At 44.0% G+C, this 27,734-nt stretch overlaps 1 protein-coding gene across 1 annotated transcript; it reads left to right on the plus strand.

The window, feature by feature from the left end:
• Window positions 1-349: 349 nt before the first annotated feature.
• Window positions 350-23,415, plus strand: LOC147421293 (uncharacterized). Its single transcript, XM_086503922.1, has 5 exons — window positions 350-768; window positions 21,612-21,736; window positions 21,834-21,961; window positions 22,083-22,778; window positions 22,868-23,415. The coding sequence occupies exons 1-5, from the start codon at window positions 533-535 to the stop codon at window positions 23,069-23,071; spliced, it is 1,389 nt and encodes a 462-aa protein (XP_086360048.1). The 5' UTR covers window positions 350-532; the 3' UTR covers window positions 23,072-23,415.
• Window positions 23,416-27,734: the final 4,319 nt, after the last annotated feature.

A 27,734-nucleotide genomic window follows, 5' to 3' on the forward strand; every position in this document is an offset into this window, starting at 1 on the left:
GTCAAATGGGAGCAGCCGAGTTGGAGGAGATTCCGCCTTCTTCGGAAGTGGTGGAAAGTTCAAAACCTCTTGTGTGGTCTCCCGCCACTTGTTTTGTGGATGTCCGCCAAGTAGTAGCGATGGGCGAGGGGTCTGCTGCTGTGGACGACGTCTTCTTCCAATCATCTTTTGCCCCCTCATCCTCACACACGTCCGGGCAGATTTGTGTGACAGAGGCCGAAACAATCATGGCACTCTCGGGCTTGATGGAACAAAAGAAGTCAAGGTGTGAAAGGTGTGATTGTGGATAACATTGATAATGAGAAGCTTTTTTAAAAGGATTAGAAAGGAGATTAAGAAATCGTGAAGCTTGCGAGGGCCCCATTTGGTCTCGTTGTAATCAGCAGAAAAGCTACGGGAGCCTCGTGGGTCCCGAAATCGAGAACCCATTTGTGCTGCGTCGAGTCCCGACATGGGGGCGTTACTGGAAGCAGCAGACCCTGTTCAAAGATTGTGCAGGCGTTAACTAGATGGCCTTTGGTTTAGGTCTTTGATGGCTGTTTCAGGTGACAACAGCAGCAGTAGCTTGCATTCAGTTCCGGAGCACAGCGAACCGTTCTCGAGTTGCCTGGCGCAGGAATTTGCAAAGACTGAGCCCCCCGCCCCCTGCGATTCCTTTTTGCAACCTCTCCATCACCCGTTTCTCCCAGATTTTACTGATCCACCTGCATTCCAAGAATGCTGGGACTCCGCGCATCCGGCTAATGTGCACCTTCTTGTTCCTTCCGGGTTTGTTCTCATTCCTTAGATTCTGATCAACAGCTCTTCATGGAAATATTGACTTCAAATTTTTCAGTAAGAGCTTTTTTGGTTTGATCCATAAAATCAAGCAAGGTGAGCAGAGGCAATTAAATTTGGTAGTCCAAGCCTTTGTGTAGTTGTATAAAAACATTATCACACTGTAATGAGATTGCCCTAGTTAAGTGGTGTCGTAGTCCCTAGTTAAGTGGTGTCGTAGTATGAAAATGGGCTCATGAAAGGGGGGCTCTTGATGTTGTACAGTTGTCACCTTCGCCTTGTGTATTTGAGGAACAACTAAGGGGGGTGGATTCAAGAACTGTCTCCTTAGCATGATAGCTAGAAGCCTGAAACTTACTGGTACACTCCCAAGTGGAGAGTCAGAACTAGAAAAGTTTGTGCAAGGGAAAATTTTCTTGCCAAGGAGAGTTCATGAAACACGTTTCAACTTGTCTGATGATACGGGTAATGAGATTGAAGGCTACTCTTTACATAGGTTGAACTGCAGAAAAACTTCATAGAGACTCACCACTCAAGACCATCAGACTAGGGCCCATTTGTCACCTGTTAAAAGGTGTGCAAAACCTTTCTTCACCTTAGCCAATGATAGAAAGGATTCTCTCTCATCAAGATTGATTTAGAAGTATAACATCACAATGGGAACTGGCCCTAGCAACGGGGGACGGCTGTCAGGTGCATCGGAAGGGTTTAAGGATTTAGCTCGGATCTAGTACTCTGCACAAACACAAGGTTGCTTTACTTCTTCTTAAAAGAGAATTTGAACTGAACACAATGAAGGAGAGAGAGAGAGAGAGAGAGAGAGAGAGAGAGAGAGAGAGAGAGGACATTGCATGTTGGGTCCCAACCACCCTCAAGGGCCCCCTTGCTCTGTTGCCAGAGCAAGTACTTGCTTTATTACTTGCACAATGCTGTTACAATGATCCTAGATGCTGCGATGCTGATGGGTACTTGCTAGAGATGCTTGGAAGTTGGTATTGCGAGGCTAAGGCTGAGATGCCAAAAACGCTAGGGCTAATGGCTTGGATCTGCAACTTGGCTGGCGATAGGGGCTTAAATTTGCTATCGCTGAAAATGCTGAATTGTGAAGGTACTGAAGGCTGAAATTGCTGATGCGGATGCTAAAAAACGTTGGAGAGTTAAGGCTGGAAACGCTGATGGAGATGGGCTGAAAACGCTGGTAGTGTGGTGTTGAAAACGCTGGGTACTGGGTACTGAGGGTAGTGACTTCTTCTTGCCTTTGAAGTGACTTGCTTTGTGTCACTTATATGGAAAAATCAAGCTGGGTCGAGCAGTGCTTAAAATGACCTCACGATCCTAGAAAATACTGCTAAAAAGTCACTTATTAATGTTAAGTAACTTAAGGGACTATTCACATGCCTATATGCTGAATTGACTTGTACTGTGCAAGAGAGGGTATGCAACTACGGCCTGCTTGGGCATGCACGTCCTGCTAGAGGCTCACAAAGTGCCAGGCTAATCCTAAGCTAAATTATGAGTGACGCTAGACTGTAGCAGAAGCTGGCTCTAGTGCAATGCGCATGTGACAACAGTGTTCATATAGGAACCTGTTGGGACGGGGTACGGGCAATTGCTAGTGGGTTGAGAGAAATCTTTGCCAAGTTCCCAGCTTCAGGAGCTTCTTGTTGGGAGAGAGATCGTGGTAGGTGGCATAACTTACACACAGAGTTACCGGGGAATGCCCCCTAGCCCCCGTTCCGGCGTTCCGGGGGGGCAGTTCCCTTCCCGAACGTTCCGAAACGTCAGACTTTCCGGGTAGCCAGTGCAAACCGGAACGGCCATTCCGGAACGTTCCGGAACGCCCTCGAAACGTTCCGGAATGCCCTTGGAACGGCCAACGGCTACAAACAAATTTGGCAAAAATTGAAGTGAATGTTTGGGCTTCTTTTTGAAGTGTGCAAGGCCTCAAGGACTCATAAAATGCACCCCCCTCCCCCTTTCTTTCCACAAGCTAATCCTCAAGGCTCAAGCTCTCTCCCTCTCACACTCTCAAGATCTCTCCCTTCAAGACTCACTCTCTCAAGGCTCAAGGCTTCAAGCCTTCAAGCTCTCTTCCTCTCCCTCCCAATCTCTCAAATCTCTCCCTCTCCCTCTCACTCTCTCTCTCTCTCTCTCTCTCATCATCTAGTCATAGCAAGGTTGAATGGTCTTCAAAACGAGTTTTTTGTGAGTATTAGAGTCAAAGCACTCTAATACTCCTTGTATTTAAACACAAGGAGCTAAAAAATGCACTATTTGGGTGTTTTTTATACCTCCCGTTCCGCGCCGTTCCCGTTCCGGACCCCTAGCACTTCCACCGTTCCGCGGGGATCCCGTCGCCGTTCCCGTTCCGCGCTCCGGATAACTATGCAAGTTACACAACAATGGTAATAAACGTTGGTCTCTTGGTTTAAAATTACAATAGTAGAAATAGAAGTCGAAAAAAAGAAAATGCTAGGCCCCTGTTGCTCCGCACAGGGATCGAGAGAGGGGGCGGGCGGTCGTGATCTCGTTCTCTTTGTGCGCGTGCTGCTTCTACGATCATTGAGTGCAAAGCTCCGATACCATGTCATAGTTGATGATGTTGAAGCGGAGAGAGAGAGAGAGAGAGAGAGAGAGAGAGAGAGAGAGAGAGAGAGAGAGAGAGAGAGAGAGAGAGAGAGAGAGAGTGTTGCTTGAACCAACCAACCAAGGCGATGAATTACCCCTACGCGGTAGGAGTGGTGAGAGCAACACCAAATGGATGATGAAGATGGGTATGTGTAAGGTGCAGTGGAATGAATGTTTGAACTTTGCTCAAGATGAGTGCTCCGAACTGTGCTCAAGGTTCCTTTTTGTTCTTATGGAAGGGAGAGCCTTCCGTTCTTAATGAGAGTGCTATGATCATAAACAAAGTGAACGGACATGGTGCGTGCAAGAGTATGAGACTGAGAGATAGAGAGAGAAGAGAATACGACAACAGAGACGTAAAACCTCCTCCGAAGGCCCCACTCTCTATGGCGAGAGCGGTCTACTTATGATTGCACAAACTGGTACAAACTGAATGCATGGACTGATGCAAGTGTCACTAGCCAGTGGCAATTCCATTTTTGTTTATTTTCTCTTTCTTTGAGGAATTTCGTTTGTTTTACCTTTTGGAAATACCCCTTTGGAAATCTAACTGCCTTGCATTGTATAGCCAGTGTGGCACTGTTCAGAGAGAGTCCAAGCCTGAGGGCTAAAGAGCACTAAGATTGGAGAAGGACTATGGTTAGCCAAAGTGGGGTCATTGGCCAGCCAAAGCGGAATCCTTTGCTACATAGGCTACATTTCAGTTTTGGGTGTGGCTGCAGTGTACAAAGAGGGTCAGATGACCTAGAAGAATGTAATGGCAGAAACTCCTAAATTTTAGGGACTGCTATTTTTGGACGGCAAAATGTCTTCGCGTCATTACGTGCAGTTTGACATGGGGATCATTTTGTTACTCTATGGGCCAAGTCAACAGAGGTTGCAGGTGTGATATTTTTAGACCCGAGGGTCTAAAGCGAGAAAATGCACAAATGAGTGACACTTGGAACTCTGAGGCCAGTTTACTACTTAAAGAGAAGGCAAAAACGTGATTTTCAGCTGTGAGCTCGTTTTTGAGTGCTGTCACAGGTGGGAGAGCTTCAATGGAGTGCTGGCTTACCCTCTATGTATAGTGAGGTGCAGGATGTCATGACCTACATACCTCACTGCTCTCTCTCTCCCCTATTCTTTATGGTTATGCCCCTCTAGTGGGCTTTTCAATTGACCAATGTACAGTTGTGTGGGTTCATGCGCGATTGCCGAGGCAAGAGCCTCTTGCACAGGTATTGGATTAGCTAGCGGCTAATCCCCCGTAGGTACAGGTGATTCGGAGAGGTTTCATGTGTGAAATCTCGTCCGATTCAAAGGGCAAGTAGCCCTACAGGTGCGGGAGCTCGAGGACTTGCTACGGATGCGACCGACACGCAAAACGGAGTCCGAAACAGTGAATTGCAGCCTGCTGTGTATGTTTACAGGTTTAGGGCTTTGGCCCTAAACGGACCCTAATACCCCCAGGAGGTTCGGGGACGCAAGGGGACCGTTGTACAGGTGATCTGGCGCATTTTCGGGGCAGAAAACAGAGAATTCAGCGTGCTGCAGATTCTTGCCAGGTTTTGCAAAGTGTCCGTATGCGTCGGGAAAGTCATCCAATGCGTGGGAATACTGACTGTGAAGGGTCCTAGTACAGTTATGTTGTCGAAATCAGGCCATAACAGTTGAAATCCAGCCAAGGTTGTGCGGGGCAGCTTGTAGGGAACCACAGCTTTTATTCCCTCTTTTAAAGAATAAGGAAATACCGAAAGGGGCGCCTATTTAGGGGCCAATCTGGTGTCTGACTCGCATACAGATGCATTCTAGCATCTGTATCCCATTCCCCTCTCTTGTGTCATTATAGCACAGGTAGAATAGACGACTAATAATGGGTGAAAGCTAAATCAAGGTTTGAAGTAAAGTCTACCGCCCTTTTTGAAGTTAACAGGCCGGTTACATGGTTCCATCGACGGGATTAAATCACTTTTTCCTCAAAAAGTGAGCCTTGGTTAGTTTGGGTTAAAGACACAGAGAGTTTGGGATGACCTTGAAAACACAAAGAGTTTGAGAGTAGATCGAGTGGATTTACACGTGAGAAAGGCTACGAGAGTCTTTCTTTGGATACAGGTGAGAAAGGCTACGAGTCTTTCTTTGGATTTACAGGTGAGAAAGGCTACGAGTGTCTTTCTTTGGATATAGGTGAGAAAGGCTACGAGTCTTTCTTTGGATACAGGATGGATGGCAACAAGGAAGAGGGTTCCTCTGCAGAGGATAGACAGCCTATTCCAACTGCACATGAAACTATTTGATGCCTTTTTGTCCCAAGAGCTTCGGGGAAGCTAGAGGACAGTAATACAAGTGATCTGGAGCATTTTAGGAGCTAAAAACAGAGAATTCAGCGTGCTGAATTTCCAGGATAGGTTTGCAAAAGTGCTCTATTATGCGTGGATAATCACTTGGATATGTGGATTTTTGGTTGTGAAGGTTTCTACTACAGTTATGTTGCCAAAATTGGGTCAAAAAGAGAATTCTCAGCCCAATAAAAGTGACAGCATAAGGGTATCACAGGTTAATCTTCAAAGATCAAGATGAAGAGCAGAGAAAGATTGTTCGCGATGCTCAGTATGCAAATCAATGATATTGCATAAAGGCTGAAATTGCCCGAGAGTTGGAAGATTCACAATGCGGTTCACGTGAGTCTTCTCAGACCCTATGTGGGTAATGCGCCAGAAGATATGCCAGCTGAAGATCAGCCGGCAGTCGACGAACTTGACGAGATCTTGGTCCCGGAACAGATTTTGGCACATAAAGAAAGAAAAGATAAGGCAAGGTTGCAAGGTGATGTTTGGTAAAGTTCAAAAGCTATTCACCTCTGGATGCCAAGTGGATGGAAAAAAGTGAACTTGCAGAGTCGCTAAAAGTATGGGAACTTAAAACCTTGGTTTGCAACCTACCTTGACCCCTTGAGACTCAGAGCTACATGGATTGTCAGTGTGACAATGGCTTCTGAAAGAAATCATGTAAATGTTACTTACAGCGAGCTCAAATGAAGTGCATGTTACATGAATGTAAGAGCTGTACAGATTGTCAGTTTGGCAATTGCTCTTATGGAATGTCCAAAAGTTTGTTTAAGTGAGTATTTCTTGTCAGTTTGTCAAGTGTACAACAATTATTTCTATTGAAGAGTACATGTGTAACTGCATTCTTAAACTGTCGGTTTGGGTATGCTCGAAAGGTTACTGGATCCAACGTGTACTAAAAGACAATGGCAAAATGTGACGCTTCCATTTTGTCATTGGAAAGTTATGGACTCAAAGCAATGGCAGAGTGTGACGCTTCCACTATGTCATTGGGACAGGGTGCACACGCTGGCAATACATGTGTCAACGAGGTGTTCACTGTCAGCATGTATGTGTCGTACATGTGTTGACACGGTGTCCGGACATCCGAGTGCTGACTGTAAGCATGTACGACATAGGTGCAAACGAGGACGTTTGAGATTTCAAGAGGGGGTATGTCACCAGCCAGTGGCAATTCCATTTTTGTTTATTTTCTCTTTCTTTGGAGAATTTCGTTTGTTTTACCTTTTGGAAATACCCCTTTGGAAATCTAATTGCCCTGCATTGCATAGCCAGTGTGGAACTGTTCAGAGAGAGTCCAGGCCTGAGGGCTAAAGAGCACTAAGATTGGACAAGGACTATGGTTAGCCAAAGTGGGGTCATTGGCCAGCCAAAGCGGAATCCTTTGCTACATAGGCTACATTTCAGTTCTGGGTGTGGCTGCAATGTACAAAGAGGGTCAGATAACTTAGAAGAATGTAATGGCAGAAACTCCTAAATTTTAGGGACTGCTATTTTTGGACGGCAAAATGTCTTCGCGTCATTACGTGCAGTTTGACATGGGGATCATTTTGTTACTCTGTGGCCAAGTCAACAGAGGTTGCAGGTGAGATATTTTTAGACCCGAGGGTCTAAAGCGAGAAAATGCACAAATGAGTGACACTTGGAACTCTGAGGCCAGTTTACTACTTAAAGAGAAGGCAAAAACGTGATTTTCAGTTGTGAGCTCGTTTTTGAGTGCTGTCACAGGTGGGAGAGCTTCAATGGAGTGTTGGCTTACCCTCTATGTATAGTGAGCTGCAAGATGTCATGACCTACATACCTCTCACTGCTCTCTCTCTCCCCTATTCTTTATGGTTATGCCCCTCTAGTGGGCTTTTCAATTGACCAATGTACTGTTGTGTGGGTTCATGCGCGATTGCCGAGGCAAGAGCCTCTTGCACAGGTATTGGATTGGCTAGCGGCTAATGCCCCGCAGGTACAGGTGATTCGGAGAAGTTTCACGTGCGAAATCTCGTCCGATTCAAAGGGCAAGTAGCCCTACAGGTGCGGGAGCTCGAGGACTTGCTACGGATGCAACCGGCACGCAAAACGGAGTCCGAAACAGTGAATTACAGCCTGCTGTGTATTTTTGCAGGTTTAGGGCTTTGGCCCTAAACGGACCCTAATACCCCCAGGAGGTTCGGGGACGCAAGGGGACCGCTGTACAGGTGATCTGGTGCATTTTCGGGGCAGAAAACAGAGAATTCAGCGTGCTGCAGATTCTCGCCAGGTTTTGCAAAGTGTCCGTATGCGTCGGGAAAGTCATCCAATGCGTGGGAATACTGATTGAGAAGGGTCCTAGTACAGTTATGTTGTCGAAATCAAGCCATAACAATTGAAATCCAGCCAAGGTTGTGCGGGGCAGCTTGTAGGGAACCACAGCTTTTATTCCCTCTTCTAAAGAATAAAGAAATACCGAAAGGGGCGCCTATTTAGGGGCCAATCTGGTGTCTGACTCGCATACAGATGCATTCTAATCTGTATTCTAGCATCTGTATCCCATTCCCCTCTCTTGTGTCATTACAGCACAGGTAGAATAGACGACTAATAATGGGTGAAAGCTAAATCAAGGTTTGAAGTAAAGTCTACCGCCCTTTTTGAAGTTAACAGGCTGGTTATAGCAAGTCTAGGCTATGTCGGCGATGACGATGGTGATGACGAGACCGACCTAAGGGCTGAAATCTGCAATCTTTTATCTGTTGTCCAAAAACGCTATGGGCTGAAATCTGCTGTCGCCGACAACGCTAAGGAAAACGCTGATTCTGCTGGTCTTTAGGGCTGAAAATATGCATCTACTGTAGGGCTGAAACTGATGGTCTTTTATGGCTGAAAATCACCTTCTGCAATGGTCCAAAGGCTGAAAACTGAGGCTGTTCTTGCTAGGACCAAAAACGTTAGGCATGGGGGATCTACTGGCAATGGCAGGGCTGAAAACGTTGGTGTTTGCAGATTGCCGGCGATGATGCAAATGCTGAAAAACGCTGCTATAGATGGCTGAAAACGTTGGATTTCTTGTTGATGAAAACGCTAACTGAATCTGCTACTGCTGGCGCTAGTGGATGAAAACGCTAGGCTTGTGGTCTTCTTCTTGCTTGGAGGGGGAACCACCAAGGGGGTCTTGCTTGAGAAGTTGCCTGTTGATTGGTGGAGCTTCTGCTGCCTCTTCTGCCATTTAGTGTTAGTCTAGGTTTGCTTATATACAAACTTACTCAATTTGCCCTACCTACTTTCCAACAAAAGTCACTTAAAAATAATAAGTGAAAAATGTCAAAAATAGGTAAAATAGGCTAATGCACTGGAAAATTCCCCCGAAGGATTCTGATGGATTTTATACATCTACACTAAGTGACTGGGCATGCACGGTCTACGAATAGACTCACAACTTTATCACTTCTAATCTAGGCCGACTGGACTGATTGAACCCTTGTCGTGCTGTAGCTTGTCCACGGACACATAGGGTTGGATGTGTCAGGTGACATCCCCTCCTTTTCAAAGTGAGGTACTGGTACCTAACTGTATGGCGTCGAGGGAGATCGCCAACAGCATTCGGAATCCTGGAAGGGACTCTTCGCTGGCCCACTCTGATGTGTGGGTCGTGCGGTACTTGAACTTCATAAAGGTCTGCAACGCTTGCTTCTTTGGGCCGCGCCGAAAGCGACACAAAGTCTCGTGTGGCTCCTTCAATGCTTCAACTTCGTCGAAAGTCATGCTTCTTTCTTCTTCAAGAATCTCCATGGCTGAAAATTCGTGAAACCATTTCCAACACAACCATACCATGTAAAGTGAATGAAAAAAATCTTGTTTTCTCTAAAGACTATGTATGCAATGTAGATGAACACAGAGACGGAGTGACGAACCATTCATCAAACACATGCAAACAATGAGATCCAATCTCGTCTCTCTGATCTAAATCAATCAATTGTGGCAAAACACATGGGAAATGCCTATGCTTGATGCTCAATCTTTCTTGTGCTCTTTCTGAAACTGTTTCGTGCCAAGGAAGAGACATGGAATGTGATTCCTTGAATGCATATTTTCAGCTTTTCATGAGAAATACGCATACATTCGTTCTCATTTATGAGTGAAACGTGCTCAACGTACAATATGTCATGCCTAGGAAAAGGGATCACATAAGAACACCGACGAAAATACAAGAAACGATCACGAATGAAACACTCGAACAATGCGTGCGTACTAATCATTCGAACCTAGGCTTGAGAGCCAAGATCGGTTCTTCCTGAGGGGGTGCTTTGGACCTAAGCTCGAGAGCCAAGATCGATCCTTCGTGATTGATCGAATCTGCAATGAGGTTAGCTTCTCTAGAAAAAGCATCAACCAACTCATCCTTCTTGTGAACAATCACATCTTCTTCATGCAACTAATCATGCTTGTGAGAAATCATCATGCTTGTCATTGTCATCCAAATCATCATGCTTGTCATTGTCATCCAAATCATCATGCTCATCATTGTCAATCAAATTATCATCATGCTCCTCATAATCATGCAAATCCTGTGTGTCATGCTTTGGAGAAGAAGAGACTGAGAGAGTCTTCTTCTCCTGAATCCTTTCAATCTTGTCTTGCTTATTAGCAATGAGAGAGGGAGAATGAACAATGTCCTTTCCACGAATGACAATGGGAGAATCACTTTTGGCATTGAGAGTGAAAGTGTTAGCCTCCCAATCAATGAGAGGGTTAAGATCACGAAACCATCGAATGCTCAAAATCATATCACATCCTGAGAGAGGAGAGACAAAACATCTTCTACGGAAAGTAGCTTGTTGAATTGCAAACAACACACCAAGACACTCTTGCGTGATGAGAGAGTCCATACCGGGAACAAAGCCAGAGACCTCGAGAGGAGATTTCTGATTAACTTCTAGGCAGGCTCTCTCAACAAGAGAGGGATTGATCACATCATGCATACTACCTGGGTGAAACAATATGACAAAACGCTGCCCCGACATATGACCATAACATTTAATGAGAGAATCATCAATGGGAGGGCCAAGAGAAACTTGGGGCACACTCGTGTTATCAGTAATTGCATTGACAGAGAAAGTGGGTTCTGAGGATTCTTTAGATTCATTTGATTCAAGCTTAGGACATGTTCTTTTTATGTGACCCTTAATGTGACAATGAAAACAACGACCTTCCTTAGAATAAGTGCTTTGCTCTTCCGACGTGATGTATCCTCCTAAAATTCCTTGTGCTACCTTTTCATATGGAGTAAGCTTAGGCTTAGCAATTGCGTTAGCCTTACCCTTAGGTTCATTGGAAGAATTCTTTTCTAAGAGACTGTTGGAAGATTGGTTAGAAGAGTTACCATTCTTACCAGTCTTACCGTTCTTACCGTTCTTAGGGTTTTGAGAAGTCTGGGAGGTACTTGTCGAAGTCTTGTTCTTCTTAGGCTTTCCCTTGTTGTGCTTCATCTCCTGTGCGAGAGCAATCTCTACCACCTTGTTGAGATCGATTGGATCGAGCATCTCGACATCGTACTTGATATACTCGTCCAATCCATAAAGGAATGCCTCTTTGCGTTCATCATCCGACTTGCGTAATTGGATACCCAGCTGCAAAACACCATTAGAAAAAGACATAACCGGCATACCATTTTGCTTGAGAGCGCGCCAATCGTCCTTCAATCGTGTGAGGTACTGAGGTGGCATAAATCGCGCCTTGAGCTTGTTTGGGAAATCAGCCCAATTGAAGGAAAGGGACGTAAATTCGTCAGCTTCCTCTAGGTGCGCGGGTAACTGTGCCTCTTGCCATGTGTGGTACCAATTGATGGCATCACCGGCAAGGTACATAGCTGCCATCAAAACCTTGCTATTCCCTGTCTTCTTAGTTGTCGCAAAATAAGCATTAAATTGATGCAACCAAGCATGAATAACCGTAGCATCCATCTTATCATCATACTTACTGAAAGTCAACTTCTTTGTGATTGGGTTGTTGGAATCCGCATCGTGGCTTGCGCCACTTGAGAGACTCCCACGATCTTTGGCTGGTTCGGACTTCGAGGCAAGTACTTGTCAAACCAATTCTTGAGTGCGGAGGTCTTGTTGAGCCTCACGCTTAGCCTCCAGGATCATGAGAAACTTGGGTTACGCTCGTGTTCTCATTTATCGCATTGACAGAGGAAATGGGTTCTTTAGATTCATTAGAGTCAAACTTAGGACATGTTCTTTTTATGTGACCCTTAATGTGACAATGAAAACAACGACCTTCCTTAGAATAAATGCTTTGTTCTTCCGACGTGATGTATCCTCCTAAAATTCTTTTTTTTTTCCTTTTCATCTGGAGTGAGCTTAGGTGTAGCAATTGTGTTAGCTTTACCCTTAGGTTCATTAGGAGAGTTCTTTTCTGAGAGACTAGTTGAAGATTGTTTAGAAGTGTTACCATTCATACCATTCTTACCGTTCTTATCATTCTGAGAAATTTGAGTGGTACTTGGAGAAGTCTTGTTTTCCTTGGGCTTTCCCTTGTTTTGCTTCATCTCCTATGCGAGAGCAATCGCTACCGCCTTGTTGAGATCGATCGGGTCGAGGACTTCGACATCAAACCTGATATAGTCGTCCAACCCGAAAATGAAAGCCTCCTTGCACTCATCATCCAATTTGCGTAATTGGGTGCCGAGCTGCAAAACACGATTAGAGAAAAACATAACTTGCATACCATTTTGCTTGAGACTACGCCAATCGTCTTTCAACCGTGCTAGGTACTGTGGTGGCATAAACCGCGCCTTGAGCTTGTCTTGGAAGTCGGCCCAATTGAAAGAAAGGGACGCGCCTTTCTTCGCTTTTTATTTGAGAATATTGTCTGCCGCTATGGCTGTCCTGTGGAGATTGTGTTGGACCAAGGGACACACTTCATCAATGACACTATGGAGATCCTTATGGATATGCTTTCAGTCAAGTATCGGAAATCCACACCTTATTATCGCCGAAAGCAGTAACAAGACCATTAAGACTATTCTCACTAAGATTGTGCAAGAAAAGCCAGACCAGTGGGATTTGAAGCTTCAGACTGCTTTATGGACATACATGACTGCTTATAAGGTCACTACAGGATTAACACCATTCAGAATGGTATATGGCACTGAAGCTTTTGTCCCTATGGAATTTGTTATTCCAAGTCTCAGAATGGCTGTAGAATATGGGTTAGATTTTAATCACAATCTTAAGAAGCGTCTGGAGGAGCTTACCTAGTTAGATGAACTGAGACAACGAGCTATGCTGGAACAGGAGATTGTTCAGCAAAGAAGGAAACACTGGCAGGATCGAAGGATTAAGGTTCGGGAGTTTCAGAAAGGGGATCTGGTACTCTTATATCAGTCCAAATTGGGTCCTAAGAAGCCGAATCTAAAGATAGCCTGGGTAGGACCATTCGAAGTGGACTGGGTTTTCTCCAACAGCACGGTAAGATTGAAAGACCTATCTGGATTACTGCTGCCAGGGGTGTATAATGGAGCTAAAATCAAGCTCTACTATCCAGAAGCCAGAGAGCCTTGCCAGGAACAGGGTACTGAGGATCTGGGCGCTGAAAACCAAGAAATTCCAGAATCAGCTATCTTGGGACTTTTTCATGTGCAGCCAGTTCTAGAACCAGTTCCAGAGCCAGTTTCAGACCAGTACCAGCACGACCAAGCCAGGCTTATACCAGGACCGGAAAAGTGGAGACAAAGTTATCAGTTTTTAGGGAACCAAATGTCAAATGGAATATCAGTGGTAATCATTTCAAAGACGGGCGAAATTCTTGTCCAATGCATGTCTGCCACGTCATTTGCGGTGCACAGAAGTCTAGGAACGGTAAGTGGTCGAGCTTTTATGGCACGAACGCTTATAACAGTAAGGCGAGTAGGTGTTTTTCCTCGCAAATCTCCTGCGCGACGCTTACCTTCTGTTGTCCACTCACCATCGCCGAGCTTTGAAGTTTCTTCACTGCAGCCGCAAACCTCGTCCTCTGAGGAGACCGTGGATTGTCGTCTGTCTTTGCCAGCCACACGTGGATATGGTTTCAAAGAATCCAGTAAGTCATCTTCTTCTTCTCCTGCTTCATCATCTTCACGGTGCATGGATAGGAAGAAACTGTCAGAAAAGATGCAGGAGACTATCGACGAAATCCAAGCCCTTATTACTGCTACAAAGGCAACTCTTCCACTCATCCCACACAACAAAATTCAGCGCTATGTGTTTACTGAGCAAGCTAAGGCTCTACTCAAACTGTGGGATTTGCATGTGGTTTTGCAAGCCACGAGGATTGAGTTTGACACAGCCATCATAAGGCAAGTCCTGGACTCTTTTAATGCTGAAGATGGCAGTGCTGTGGTTTATGGCAAGAAGGTGTCTGTCACACCAGAAAGTATTGCTTTTGCATTCCGCATGCCAAACGGGCCTAAGCCATCTGTGGCAACTGCAGAGCAGATCAGTGCAACTTTGAAGGAAAATGATGTTGCCAAGAGGGAAAGGAAAGCCAGTGCGCAAGGGATTCCAGTAGCAGGATTGGAAGCTCCCACTGCCTACCGATTTGTGGCTGAAGCTGTGAGCTTGAAGAATAATCCGACATATGTGTCAGAGAAACTTTTTGCTATGCTTTTAGCAAAAAGATTGGATTCCAAAGTCTCTATCAACCTCTGCCAGATATTGTCGCATAATGTGCTTCAGCAAACTGCCAAGCTGAAATCTCAAAGTGTATTCAAAGCTTGGTATGTTTGGCAGTTTCTGTAATGGGCAACTGCTCCAAACGCCCATGATCAAGTGAGAATGGCTTGGAGCCAGAACCCGTTCCCAGTATCCAGGAATATAGACTTGTCATCGGATGAAGAAGAGCCAGAAAGCCAGTCAACCCCCACTGGACAAAAAAGGAAGGCTATACAAGATGAAGCTGGCAGTTCAAAGAAGTCAAGGACGATACTGACTAAAAGCACTGCTCTCCTGAAGCAGCTGGAAAGTCAAATCAAAACAGTGTCTATTGAAAGGATTCCAATTAGCCAGACTGAACAACATACTGACCAGACCACTGGTGGAATCAACCAGTCAGCAGGCCAGATTTCAGTAACCACCAGTACTGGACAAGATTAGTCAAAAAGGGCCAATCCTGCGCACTCAGCAGACCAGATTGATAAGGACAAAGGCCCAGCTTCTCCAAATCCACTTGGTAGAGTTTTCATCCCATACTGTGAAGAAGCCCTGCACTTGACAAAGAAAGACAGGTTACAACAGCTGCAGACTCATCCGCTCAAGGGACGTCTCCTATTGCAAAAATCTGATTATGCTGCATTACCTTATGTGGCTCCTGTCACAGTCTATGAGCCAACTGACTCTGACCTAGTAACATTTAATGATGGCTGTTCAGTACTCATTTAGTCATCATGGAATACTATTGTCAATTGCATGGGACAAATGCTAGATGCTGCAGGGTCAGAAGATGAGTTGAATAAAGTAAAAACTGAACTAAAGAAGCTGAGGAGCAGATTGAAAAGCTAGAGCAAGGGAGAGCAGCTCAGAACCTGCGCCACATTATCCTTGAGGCTCAGTTAGATAGGACTATTCAACAGTTACAAAGTAAGTTAGCCAAGGTAGAGTTCGAGATGCAGACCATGCAGGAAGAAAAGGTAGAAGCTGAACGAGCTGCTGATCGGTTTGAAACCATGCTGAGAATGAAGCGAGTTGAGTTCAACTCTTTACTGATTCGCCACAATGCTCTGAAGGCCACATTAACAGAAAGATATATCTATAATAATCTGGCTGAGATCTTGAATCCAGCAGGCAATGCTGTTTTCAACATAGATAACTTAAAGTCTTTTATGGAGACGATGTAGAGTGATTTGCAAGATAAAATTTCTGAATATAGTGCTCTGACAAATCAAGCTATCTTTGAATAGATTGAACAACAGAACACCAGAAGAAGACGAGGATAAGAAGGAAGAAGAAGCAGAGGAGGAGGATGAACCAAACGAAGGGCATAATGATGATGATGATGCCTCTCCTCCATCTCCACCTTCAGAACCTGGTATTGGTGATACAGGGCCTATTGGAGGAACTCAGTCACAGGCAGACCAGCTAGACCAGCATGAAGGGCAGCGGTCGAGTAATCAGCAGTTAGGAGAGCAACAACCTAGCAACACTGGGAATCCACCGGCACACCAGTCACAACACAATTGGGATGTTAAAGGGAAAGGCAAAGAAGTGACTGAGGGACCAACAGGTGATGAGCAACACTCATTACAGCTCATCACGCTGAACAAGAGATTGAGACATCAGCAGGCTCCTATAACTAGGCGGTATCTGGGGGATGATGATCTTATCTCTGATCTGGAGCGCTTTCAGCGACTATATGTCGGCGCCAAGGAAATGGTTGAGCATTGGAAATCAGCTGCTTTCCATGATCAAGAGGCCTGCCAATTGCCTACGTATCCCAATACAATACAACTGTTAGAAAGGGTGCCTGAATGGATACTAATTGCTGAAGAGAGAATAACCAATCCACATTGGCAACGGCAGTCTACTGCAGATTGTCGCCCTCTGGCCATGGAATTAGAGCTTTTGTTGGGGAACAAGCCGACATATAAATGCATGAAGGATGTCAGGAATCAATTGAAAGAGGTCTTAGTGCAAATGCAAATTGCTAGTGGAGTTCTGGATCAAAGGGTGCGAACTATTCTTGAAGACCATACTGCCACCAGCAAGGGACCTCAAACTCGAATGTTAGTGGGAGAACATGCAACTGCTCTCCGGCGACTGTTTCAGTTGGTTAAAGTAACCAAAAAGATGATGCAGCAAGAGAACCAAGCTATCCTTAACTTCTTGGAATTTGTGCTTGATTCCCTAGTTCTCTTGTATGCTTTATCAACAAGAGAGACAGAGTTGCCAAAATTTTTTCTAGCACTCTACCCTCAACATCTAGAACCAGCCGATCGGCTCACATATTTCAAGATTACTGATGATCTTCAGGATTGGTATGAGCGATCGACTGTGGAATGGAAAACCTGGCAAACACTGTTCAACGACGCTCTCCAATTGAATGATCTCCAGGAGCTGAGAGATGAGGTGCAGAGGATCAAACTGTGTATGGCCCAGTGGAAAATTCAGCTCAGAGGCCTCACTAAGATCACCAACCAACTGCTGCAACTCACTGTTGAGTCCTCTAAAGTGCCTGAAAAGGACATTATGGTTAGACCAGGCCTAGGACCACAGTACAGAGAGATGGCTGAGATTCTTTTTGAAGCTCGGATCAAAGCCAATCAACCTCTTCCAGAAGGATGGATCCCTCGCGTTGTCATAAAGTGGCAAGAGCTCGGCTCACCAAAGGCAGACGCACGCTCTATGATCCCGACACCAAAACTTATCATCCTCTCACGCCTTATGAAATCGAGATGTCTACAGAAAGGCAGGATCAGCTTGAGCAGGAGGCCATGTACAGGCTTATTCAGAAGGAGAATGCTGGCACTAGGACTTCTCAGGCGCCATCCAGGCCAAAGCGTAAACGGAAGTGGGTTCAGTGGAAGGATACTGGGTAGTTCCATCTCAGAATTCGGGCAAGGATTTTTCCGCCGGTCTTCGAATCAGACGGTGGATTTTTCCAGCAGTTTCCGCAGCAGACGTTGGATTTTTCTACTCAGGGGTTGGTGTCACTTGGATGGACGACCCTTGGAATTACAATTACAAGGGTGTCAAGCACTCAACAACCCAACACTAGAAGAATCAGACGGTGGATTTTTTCAGTCCGACTTGGTGTATCTTGGCTGAATGCCCCTAGAACTACAACTATAGGGGTGTCAAGCACTCAACGAGCAAAATTCCAGAAGAATTAGACGGTGGATTTTTTCGTAGAAATTTTGGAATCTCGCCAAAATTCAAGGAGGGAAGGGTGTAGATGGCGGAGACAGTCTCACTGGGTGGGAACCGGCTTCTGTGAGACGAACAGCGGATCAGTGAGTAATTACCACGGTAGTTACCATAGTAACTCCCAAGGCATATAAATAGGACCCATTACATTGTAATCGGGTTGGCATTTGTCGGCTGTACTTTTGCTTAGCTTTTGATTCATAATCCTTAGTTCTCGAGCTGTTCTTGAGCTACATCATCTTTATCTGTAATCCTAAATACATCAGTCCAGTGTACTTCAGCCATACATACTTTGTACTCATTCTCTCTGAATCTGAATCTGAATCTGAATCTGAACATCATTCTCAGTACTTCAGTCTGTTTCTCATTTCAGTAGATGTATTCCAGTTCAGTTTCTATCTCCTTTTCCAGTTCTACTGCTTGAACTAACACATCACCGGTAGCTGTAAACTTCTAACACTCGAATCAGCTATTTAAAGAGATCAGCTCCAATTCTAGTGAGCCTCTCACCTTCGTCGCTACACCCTTCCCGGAGGACCAATTTTGACTTTGTTGGATTTGTAGAAGTCATTTGAAGTATATTGTGATGCTTGTGGTCTTAGTCTGGGTGCGGTCTTAATGCATGAAAGCCATGTCATTGCCTACAGAGCCGATTGTTCTCAAGGCCAGAATTGACAGCACAGATTTATGAGAAAGAGCTTTTGGCTGTTATCCATGCTCTTACTCAGTGGCGGCATTACCTACTCGGAGCGGACTTTACTGTCTTCACAGACCACCAGAGTTTACGCTACATCTTGTCATAGAAGCAGCTATAGGAAAAGCAGATGCGATGGGCAAACATCTTGTCACAGTTTCACTTCCAGATTGTCCATGTGCAGGGACATAAGAATTTGGTGGCGGATGCTTTGTCCCGGAAGTCGTTAGTTCTGGCTATTTCTGCGATTCATCATAGGAGCTTCGAGGATATGGTCGATCAATATGCCACAAATACAGATTTTGCAGATATTTTCACTCGGATACGGAATGGGGAGATAGTAGCAGGATATTCCATTCGGGATGGCTACTTGATGAGGAAAACCATGTTGTGCGTTACACAGCTGTTGAGGGAAAAGGTTATGACCGAATGCCACTGTCCACCTTTTACGGGTCACCGCGGCATAGCTACCACCTTGAAAGGTGTGGAGAGATACTTCTTTTGGCCGAGACTCAAGAAGGACGTGGATGATTTTGTGTGCAGTTGCTTGGTATACTAGAAGGTCAAGTTTGACAGGCATAAAGCACAGGGATTGTTACAGCCTTTATCCATACCCACCCGCCCTTGGGAAAGTATTGCAATGGATTTCATTTTTGATCTCCCGAGAACACAAGAGTGGTTACGATGGTATCTGGACTGTTATTGACAGATTTAGCAAGCAAGCTCATTTCATTCTAGTGAAGAAAACAATCAAGCCAGATCACTGAGCGAGACTATTAGTGGCCTAGATCTTCAGATTACATGGCATGCCCGAAAAGATTGTCTCCGACAGGGATCCTAGATTCACGAGTTTGTTTAGGAAGGCAATTTGGGAGAACATTGGCACGCGGTTGTAGTTCTCGTCATCTTTCCACCTGCAGAGACTGACGGGCAATCTGAGATTGCAAATTCAGTGGTACTAGATTTATTGAAGTCTTACATCTCGGATCAGAAGACTCAATGGGAAAAGTACTTACCTTTGGTGGAATTTGCCTACAACAACACGATACACTCTTCGACAGGGAATGCGCCAATTGAGATTATTGAAGGTGCTGTGAAGGTTCCACCCTTCCTAAGCACGAAAGATAAGATTTTTGAAGCTGATGAGTACACGCGTGACTAGGACACCACTTTTGCCAAGGTCCGCGAGGCTTTGCAGAAATCTCAAGAAAGACAGAAAAAGGCAGCAGATCGTCATTGTCACGATTTGAAATTGAAGGAGAACGATTGGGTGCTCTTACGTTTTGAGAAGGCACGCCTGAGAAAGAAAAAAGGGAAAGGAGAGGCTTTTTCCAAAGCTTAGTATACGATACTACGGACCTTTCCAGATTTCCGAAAAGATAAATGATGTCTCCTTTAGACTAAAGCTGTCCGACACTTGGAGAATTCACAATGCTTTTCATGTGAGTCTCTTGAAGCCTTTTAAAGGCGATGTACCCGAAGATGGGGAGCGTGATGAGCAACCCGAAGTGGAAGAAAACGACGAGATCCTTGTTCCAGAACAGATATTGGCACATAAAGACAGAAAGATTAAGGGTAAAGTGATAAGGCGGTTCTTGGTTAAATTCAAGAACTATCCTGCATTGGATGTGAAGTCGATGGAGGAGGAGGACCTAGCAGATACTCCTCAAATTGTGATCTTTACCTTGAAGCTTTTGGATTAGCATAGTCTATTCTAAATAGAACCCTGAACTTGGCTTGGGCGAATTTGATGTAGCGGTATGCACAAGAGGGGAGTTGCTCCGCTCCTTTGTCAACAAATTGCCTCGATTTTTGATATTAAAGTCGCTGATGTCTCTTTGAGTTTCAGGGATACTGTGAGCTGACAATATTCTGCTGTATGACTTTATGAACTGGAATTCCCGATAATATGATATTGATTTGTACTTGACTTGTTTAAGTGCAGGAACTGATAGACGAAATGACTACAACATTTTGGTATGAATGATCTCGATAGACATGGTTGCAATAAGGATTAGTCCATCGGGCATCTATGAGGTCCTGAGTGGTTCTAGATGCGATTGCTAATTGCGTTGCCGATAAATCATGGTGTGAGATCCGAATGAATTTTGAATGTGATTTGTCATGTGATGTCCTGTGATGTCAAGTGATGTCCTGTGATGTCGTGTGATGTGACTATCGATTGGTACATGTGCTAGATGTGTGTTCCTAGTGCGTCGGTACTAACAATCAGTGTCCGCTAAGACAGTTTATGGCTTCTGTCTGTTTTGTAGGCGTAATCGAGGGCGATTACAATGCTTTCAAGAGGGGGGTATGTCACAAATTGGTGACGTGGCTGCTTGGTACACACACACTCACTGCCCGTTGAAATGATGACGTGGCAGCAGACTTGCAGTGACACGTGGCAGTGCAGCGTACAGACAATTCCGGAAACTGCGGCGGTTTCTGCGGAAATCTGTACGGACAGCTGATGGGAAGATGCGTACTAAAAAGCAACCTTTTTACGTAGGCAAGAAGGATAGAGAACTTTAATTTTTTTAAGCTGCTTTATTTTTACTAAGCAAGAGAGCTTGTGCGAAAAATTGCTTTACTTTTGTGAATGCTTTTTATGGACAGCTTTTGGGGCTCTGCTTTTGGCATCCCTTGTAACTCTTTATAAGCGTGGTTTGGGTTCTCACTTCTCAGAGCATCTGGACGCAGAGTCTGAGAGTGTGACCCATCCACTCCGTGTACTTTGTGCAACAGATTACTACAAAAAGAAATACCGAAAGGGGCGCCAATCTTTGGGGCCAATATCTCTAGGCATGGAACTCTGCCGGCCCGTGTCGAATCAATTGTGAACTGTGAACTGTTTTGAATTGAATACTTGTAGTGTCGCGGTAGAATCTTGACTTGGAGTGTCCAAGTTTGTTACATAAAGAGTTAAACAAAAACATGGATTCACTTACATCAACGTCCTTACACCTCCATGATTATCTAACGAGTCCAGTTCGTCCCATTTGGAGCTTGTCCTATGTGGTAACATCAGACATGGCCATCGAGTATGTTGAACTAAGTTTTGCAAAGTGTGTTCAATATTCGGTTCCTTCTCACACTCATGTGAAACATGAGCTATGGTGGAAGCCCCGAGAAAAAGGGGTTCCCGGGGGGGAGGGTGTCCATAGTTTATGACTATGATAGGAGCTGAGAATGATGTTCCATCAGGCAGTAATCCTTCTTATGCAATTAGTTTTCAAGTTGGCATGTATTTTTTTTCAAAGGCCTTTATTTTCTTCATAATACATATCTCAGGAAGTACTTGTTTATCCAATTCAACAGACCTGTTCCTGGAGGCTCTGCAAATGGAGATCGCCTGTCAGCCAGACGGCTTCACAAGGCAGATCGTGAGAAATTACGTAGAGACAAATTGAATGAGCAATTCACGGAACTAGCCAGTGCTTTAGGTATGTTTCAACTTTATGCACCTCTGCATTTTGTATATGTTTGGTAAGGTAATGAATCAAGGACGCCAACGCCATAGTATTTGCATGGTGCTGCCAGATCCAGATCGTCCAAAGAACGACAAAGCCACCATTCTGGGTGAAAGTGTCCAGGTTGTCAAGGATCTTCGTGATGAAGTTAAGCGGCTGAAAACAGAGCATGCCTCTCTCCTTGACGAGTCCCGTGATGTATGTCTGCCTTCTTTCTAACTTGTGCTTCTGTAGTTTATTAAACAAGGCGACTGGACGGGAGGCTGAAGTGTGTTTAGAGAATATCTTTATCCTTGTTCACTCATGATCTTATTTGCAGCTAACCCAAGAGAAGAACGAGCTTCGTGAGGAAAAAGCAGCACTGAAAAATGAAACAGAGCAATTGCAAAGTCAAATTCAGCAACGCTTGCGAGCATCTTCTCCATGGATGGCCATGGACCCATCAATGATGATGAGCGCAACAGCTTTCCCTTACCCTCTGCCTGTCCAGCAGCCCATATCGGCTCCTCAAACCGATTCCCATCCACGTCCCCTGCTTACACCGGCACCATTCATGCCTCTTGCGCCCCCTCTTTCTGCATACCATATGCATCCTAACCTCCAGGCTTTTCCAGTATTTGGAAACAGGCCTGGTGATGTTGGAGGCAATCCATATATGCATTATGCAGCCTTTACCGGACAGCCCATAAGCTCACATTCACATGTAGAAAGGCCTTATGCTCAATATCCCTCTGCCGTCCAGCCTATGCCTGGATATGTTGTTCAAATAGCTCCAAGCCCAGGTTCTGAAAGTCAGCCTTCTTCAAGATCCTCATCTGCATACAAGGCTTGTGTGCCAGGTATTCCAGTTGTGCCAGCTTCACCGACGCATGGACAATCAAAATCAGGCAGCCATCATCCTTCCCCCTCAGAAAGCAGCTCACAACATACACTCTCAGAATCAAAGCAGGACATTTCTAGTGCGGCCGAGCGACATGCATGCAGCCTTGAAAGTTTAGGACCTTCTAGATTACTGGTGAGCCAAGCTCTAATAATCCTCCTTGTTGATATTTTGATCAATACAGCAGGGATTGATTTTGAGAACTGGTGTGGCTTTTTGCACAGGCGGCATCGAACAACTTGAAGAGCGATGACTCTGGATCGTGTCAAGTTGAAGCTGCAGCATGTGCAACTGCATCTATGTGTGTGGGAGAGGGAAGGTTAGTAGATACCTCTACGGACCAGGTTACCCTTCCTTGCCCTGTGGAAGTAGTAGAGATTGATGGCGATTCTGCACATGACCCAACATTAAGGCCTCCTGCTGCATAGCTTATTGGGCCGCCACTAGCTGCTCCAACGTTGCTGGATGAATAGATTATCTTTATTCTTTAGTGGGCTTATAATGACTAGCTCACAGCCCGTTGTACAATTGTCAAGAAGGCGCTTTGTGATTGGCAGAAAGGCAGGAATGGCAAAGAGAAGTCTGGAAAATGTCAATGCTCATTGTGACACCTTAATCACGTATTTTTTGGGTGTCGTCTTTTGTAGTGGCCATGAATCAGGTGGATTCTGTCATGGTCAACAATGATGCTCACCTTTTTGCTATGGCCCACATGATACTGTGTAAAGCTCTTTTTAGTATAATTTTAGCTAAAGTCAGTATCTTCACCAAATTGTACAGTCTACATGCATTATCTTGATTTCTCGTGGGCCATGGAGATGGTGAAATATTGGTGTTTGACAATGTGAATTTCTACCAAGATACATGAGACTGCGTAGTCTGAAGGTCACCTCATGTTGCCTTCTCTCCATGCTTTAATGATTTGTTTTTTGAATGTAAATCACATTGAGTGGTTTCATAATTTCTTGGTCCTCATGGTTTACATGTTATTATAAAGAACACAAAGTTTCTTCTTCTAATGCTACCATTTGGCGCATCAATACAACGTGGACAAGTTTCTTGAGAATACAATGTGAACAAGTTTATTGAGCTCTGTGCTCTTTGTCTAGAAACGAATTAACGTTGAACGAGAATGAAGGCTCTTTGCATTGGAAGTTCTCATCAAATGTTTGAAGGTACTTTTTTGGGGAATGTAAGTTGCTCCATTCTGCAACAAATAGGTATTGGTATAGTGTCGACGAACTTTGCCAGACAGCTTGGTTGCTACGTTCTAGTAGTACATATTTCTTAGAGTGCAGATGAGAGGACTGTGTGATTTTCTTTGATAGAATCTCGTGAACACATTAAGTCAGAAGCATGTTCAATTGGCAATCAGTCATGGTGGGATTGAGGCTTGTCCATTCAGTGTAATGGTTGTCATCTCCTAGGTGAACTGTTTTGTGGCTTGGCTTAGGTTTGTATTCAAAGCTTAGAGGTACCATCTGCCCGATCTTGCTCAAAAGATGATTTTTAGAAGTGAGTGTAGATGGTCTAGTGACCATGCATGCAACATGGAGTAAGCATGGAAAGCCAAAAGCGGTCCTTGCGATGCATAAAATCAAAGACATCATCATGTAGATGGGACTGGTAAGAAGGCTATGCTTGTGAAGGGTGAGATATAAGTGCTCAAGATTGTGTTGGAAATGTGTGGTGCTCTTGTGGACATGTTTAGCAAATGTGATTCTTTCTCCTCCTTGCATATCATCTCTTGGAGTGCTGTGATAGTAGGTATGTAATTAACACAATGAGCTAGAGACATGCCAAGTCAAATGAAGGAGCAAATACAGGAGTTTGAAATCCATTAAATCACCAGTTTTAGTGGGTATTGTCTATGGGTTGAAGCATGTTTATGTTTGGTACCATAGAAAGTATCACCACAAGAGGCCATGCCCATTTACTCAATACATAATGACATTTATGGGTAAATTTTTATACAAGTATAGAAGTAAAATCCTATGCAAAGAAGTTTACAAAATTTTTTCTAATCGTGCACAATGCAAAAGTGATGGGAGGTAGGTGACAATATCCTAAAAATATCCCTTTTGACACTAATCTACCTCTTGGTTTGATGCAAGTGATGTGGTGAAGGTTTGATATACACGACTATGAATGTGGAAACTTTAGTAGAGAACTTACTAAGTTTCACTTGGAAAGTTTATAAGAGGCCCGCGTAAGGGCCTTGGGTATAACATATTCTTGGTTTGGTCACATAGTGAATATAGTATACAAATTTTTTTGTTGTGATGTTATGTGAGGTTGTTAGATAATAATGGGATTTAGAAATCCAACTTCCTTTTTGTTACAATAATGTGGTAGTGCTGTAAAAGACAAATCATATCACTTATTTCCCTCATGTGGGAATTTTTCTCTTGCGCACTGTCTATAGGCCCTTCACTCTATGGGAAGCTTATTTTTGTATTTTAGGCTAGTCAATAAACATGCATGCTCTTGAGCTTCCCCTCCTTTTTGCTCTAAGCACATGGCGGCGGTATTAGCAGGTTTCGACATTGTCGTGAGCACCCCTCGCTTCATTATCTGAGGGCAAAGTGATTTTTGGTGAGCATTTGTTGGTCTACATATATTTCGGGTAAGCTCACAGAGCTTGTTTTTGTCAAAGCTTTGATGATTCGAGCTCATTTTGGCCTTTGTTTCCACTACTCGCAGTATTGTGCAAGTTGTTGTCAAATGATTGAAATCTATCTTTTTGAGCAGTGTACTTTGCCCTAGTCTTCACAAGCTTTGTTAGACGACTTGGCCATTACCTTCTAGGATTACATTTTTGTTGGAGTTGAGGCAATGAGAGGAATACATGCTTTTTCTTTTGCAGAATCTCTTTAACTCATCAAGTCACAAGTATACTCAATTGGCAATCCGTCATGGTGGGACTAAGGCTTGTCTTGTCCATTTGGTGTATGGGTTTTCATCTCCTGAATTAACTGTTTTTCAGCTTTATTGAGGGCTTGTATCCAAAGCTTATATGTACCGTACTACCACATTCTTGTTGAAAGACAATTGCTAATAGAGTGTGCATATGCCCTAGTGACCATGCATGCAACATGAGGTGAGATGGTACGCCAAAAGCGGTCCTTGACATGCATTAAATCAAAGACATCGTCATGAAGATGGGATTGGTAAGAAGGCTATGCTTGTGAGGGGTGAGGCTGAAGTGCTGGAGATTGTGTTGCAAATGAAGCATGAAGCCTGCCACATGCAATGACATATGTTTATGCCTCAAAAGATTGCACCAAGATAATTGTTGCCATATGTGGTGATCTTGTGGACATATATAGCAATTGTGGCTCTTTCTCCTCCTTGCATATCATCTCTTGGTGTGCTTTGATTGTAGGTATGTTTAAAAGGGTGAGGCCAAAGGGTTATCCTTATGGATTGAGTGATCTTTGGGTGCATCCCAACATATGATTAGAAGCATCGAACAAGAAATCCTTGATGAGATTTCGTGACAGGTTGTCCAAGCATGATATTGTTCTTGAGAGAATATCCCATCTTTTGTTGTTTTTTCCCTTTAAGTACTTTGATTGCTAGCTCCAAAGCCAATACAATGTACAATGCTTTGAACAAATAGAATGCTATTTGAGTTCACCAAGACAATTATTTGGTTATTACCCAATAGAATTTTTTTGCCACTCACCCAACATAAGTTTTTGCTACTACTACTACTACTACGAGGTGAAAACGGTTCCCTCTTCTTCATTGTAGTTGACGGATCGCACGTAGCGATAACAAAGTACACACAGAGCTAGCTGCACTTATTGGGAGAATTATAATTTTCAACCCTACACTAAGAAAAGAAAAATATTATACCCAACCTTGCATCACTTTTTCGCCCAATTGTAAAATTTCGATGAATGAAGGTATCCTTGAGATGTAGTGAGCCATGTGTATGCTTTGATTGCTAGACATGCTCCAAAGACAATGCAATCTAGAGTGCTATTAACAAGTATAGAATGAGAATATCCTTTAGAGTTGGCAACACACGTATCTTGAAGGTGTTTTCTAGCCATTGACAAGCACACTTATGCTAGTCGATTGTGTGATTTTGATGGTTTGCAACTCAAAATCACTATATGTATTGCTTATGCTTGTTGGTGGCTTACACACATCGTGATTCTGAGTTTCTAGGGTATATTATTACTAAGTTGGAAACTATTCTTTTGGCCATGTATGCTAGTGTGGTGATGTTCTTCAGACACAATCTCTTAGAGAAGCTCCTCTCTATTGACATGAAGGCTTGGGCATTTGAGCAAGCCTTAGACTCCATGTGTTAGCATCTCTTGTTTTGATGGTATATTTTTATTTAGTAGTAGCTATCATGCTAGAGAAAGAAGGATAAACTTTTGCATAGACCCTTCTTGGGGGTGGCTCTAGTCGAAAGGGTATAATATTTGACTTTTCTACTAGTAATGCGATGTGGATCATGCAACGAGTTAGTAGCTAGCTCACACATATGCATATATTGAATAAGGTGTTAACGAGCTAGTAGCTCCCTCACATACATGCATATACTGAATAAAGTGCGGTGCTACTAGTTAGCTAGTGTCTAACCAGACACTAATCAAGATTTATCGAGAGTAATTAACACGGTGAACTCGAGACATGTGAGGCATAGTACACTAAAGTGTATACCCAATTGACACATATTTATTCATCAAATTAAGGTGTTTAAAATGAGGCATTTAATCCCCAGTTTTAGTGGGTACTGACTAGGGGTTAAACATGCAAGAGTTAGGAGCATATTTGGGTGTCAAGTGCCTACTATTTGGAAAGGTATCACCACTGGAGGCCATGTCCATTTACTGAACACATATTGAAACCTACCTTGGCAAATCTTTGTACAAGAGTTTCAAAAGTAAAAATCCTTAAGCAAAAAGTTTTCACAATTTTCTAGCAAAGTGCAAAAGTGGAGGAGCCTTCACAATGTTTTACCTCTTATTCAACTGCAAGTAATGTATTGGAGGTTTAGTATACTTGATATTTAGGTGGGAAATTCAGCAAAGAACTTACTGTGTTTCACTTAGAAACTTTATAAGATAC

This window comes from Adiantum capillus-veneris, chromosome 28 (genome assembly GCF_014529385.1).
Source record: "Adiantum capillus-veneris isolate H3 chromosome 28, ASM1452938v2, whole genome shotgun sequence".
NCBI lineage: Eukaryota > Viridiplantae > Streptophyta > Polypodiopsida > Polypodiales > Pteridaceae > Adiantum > Adiantum capillus-veneris.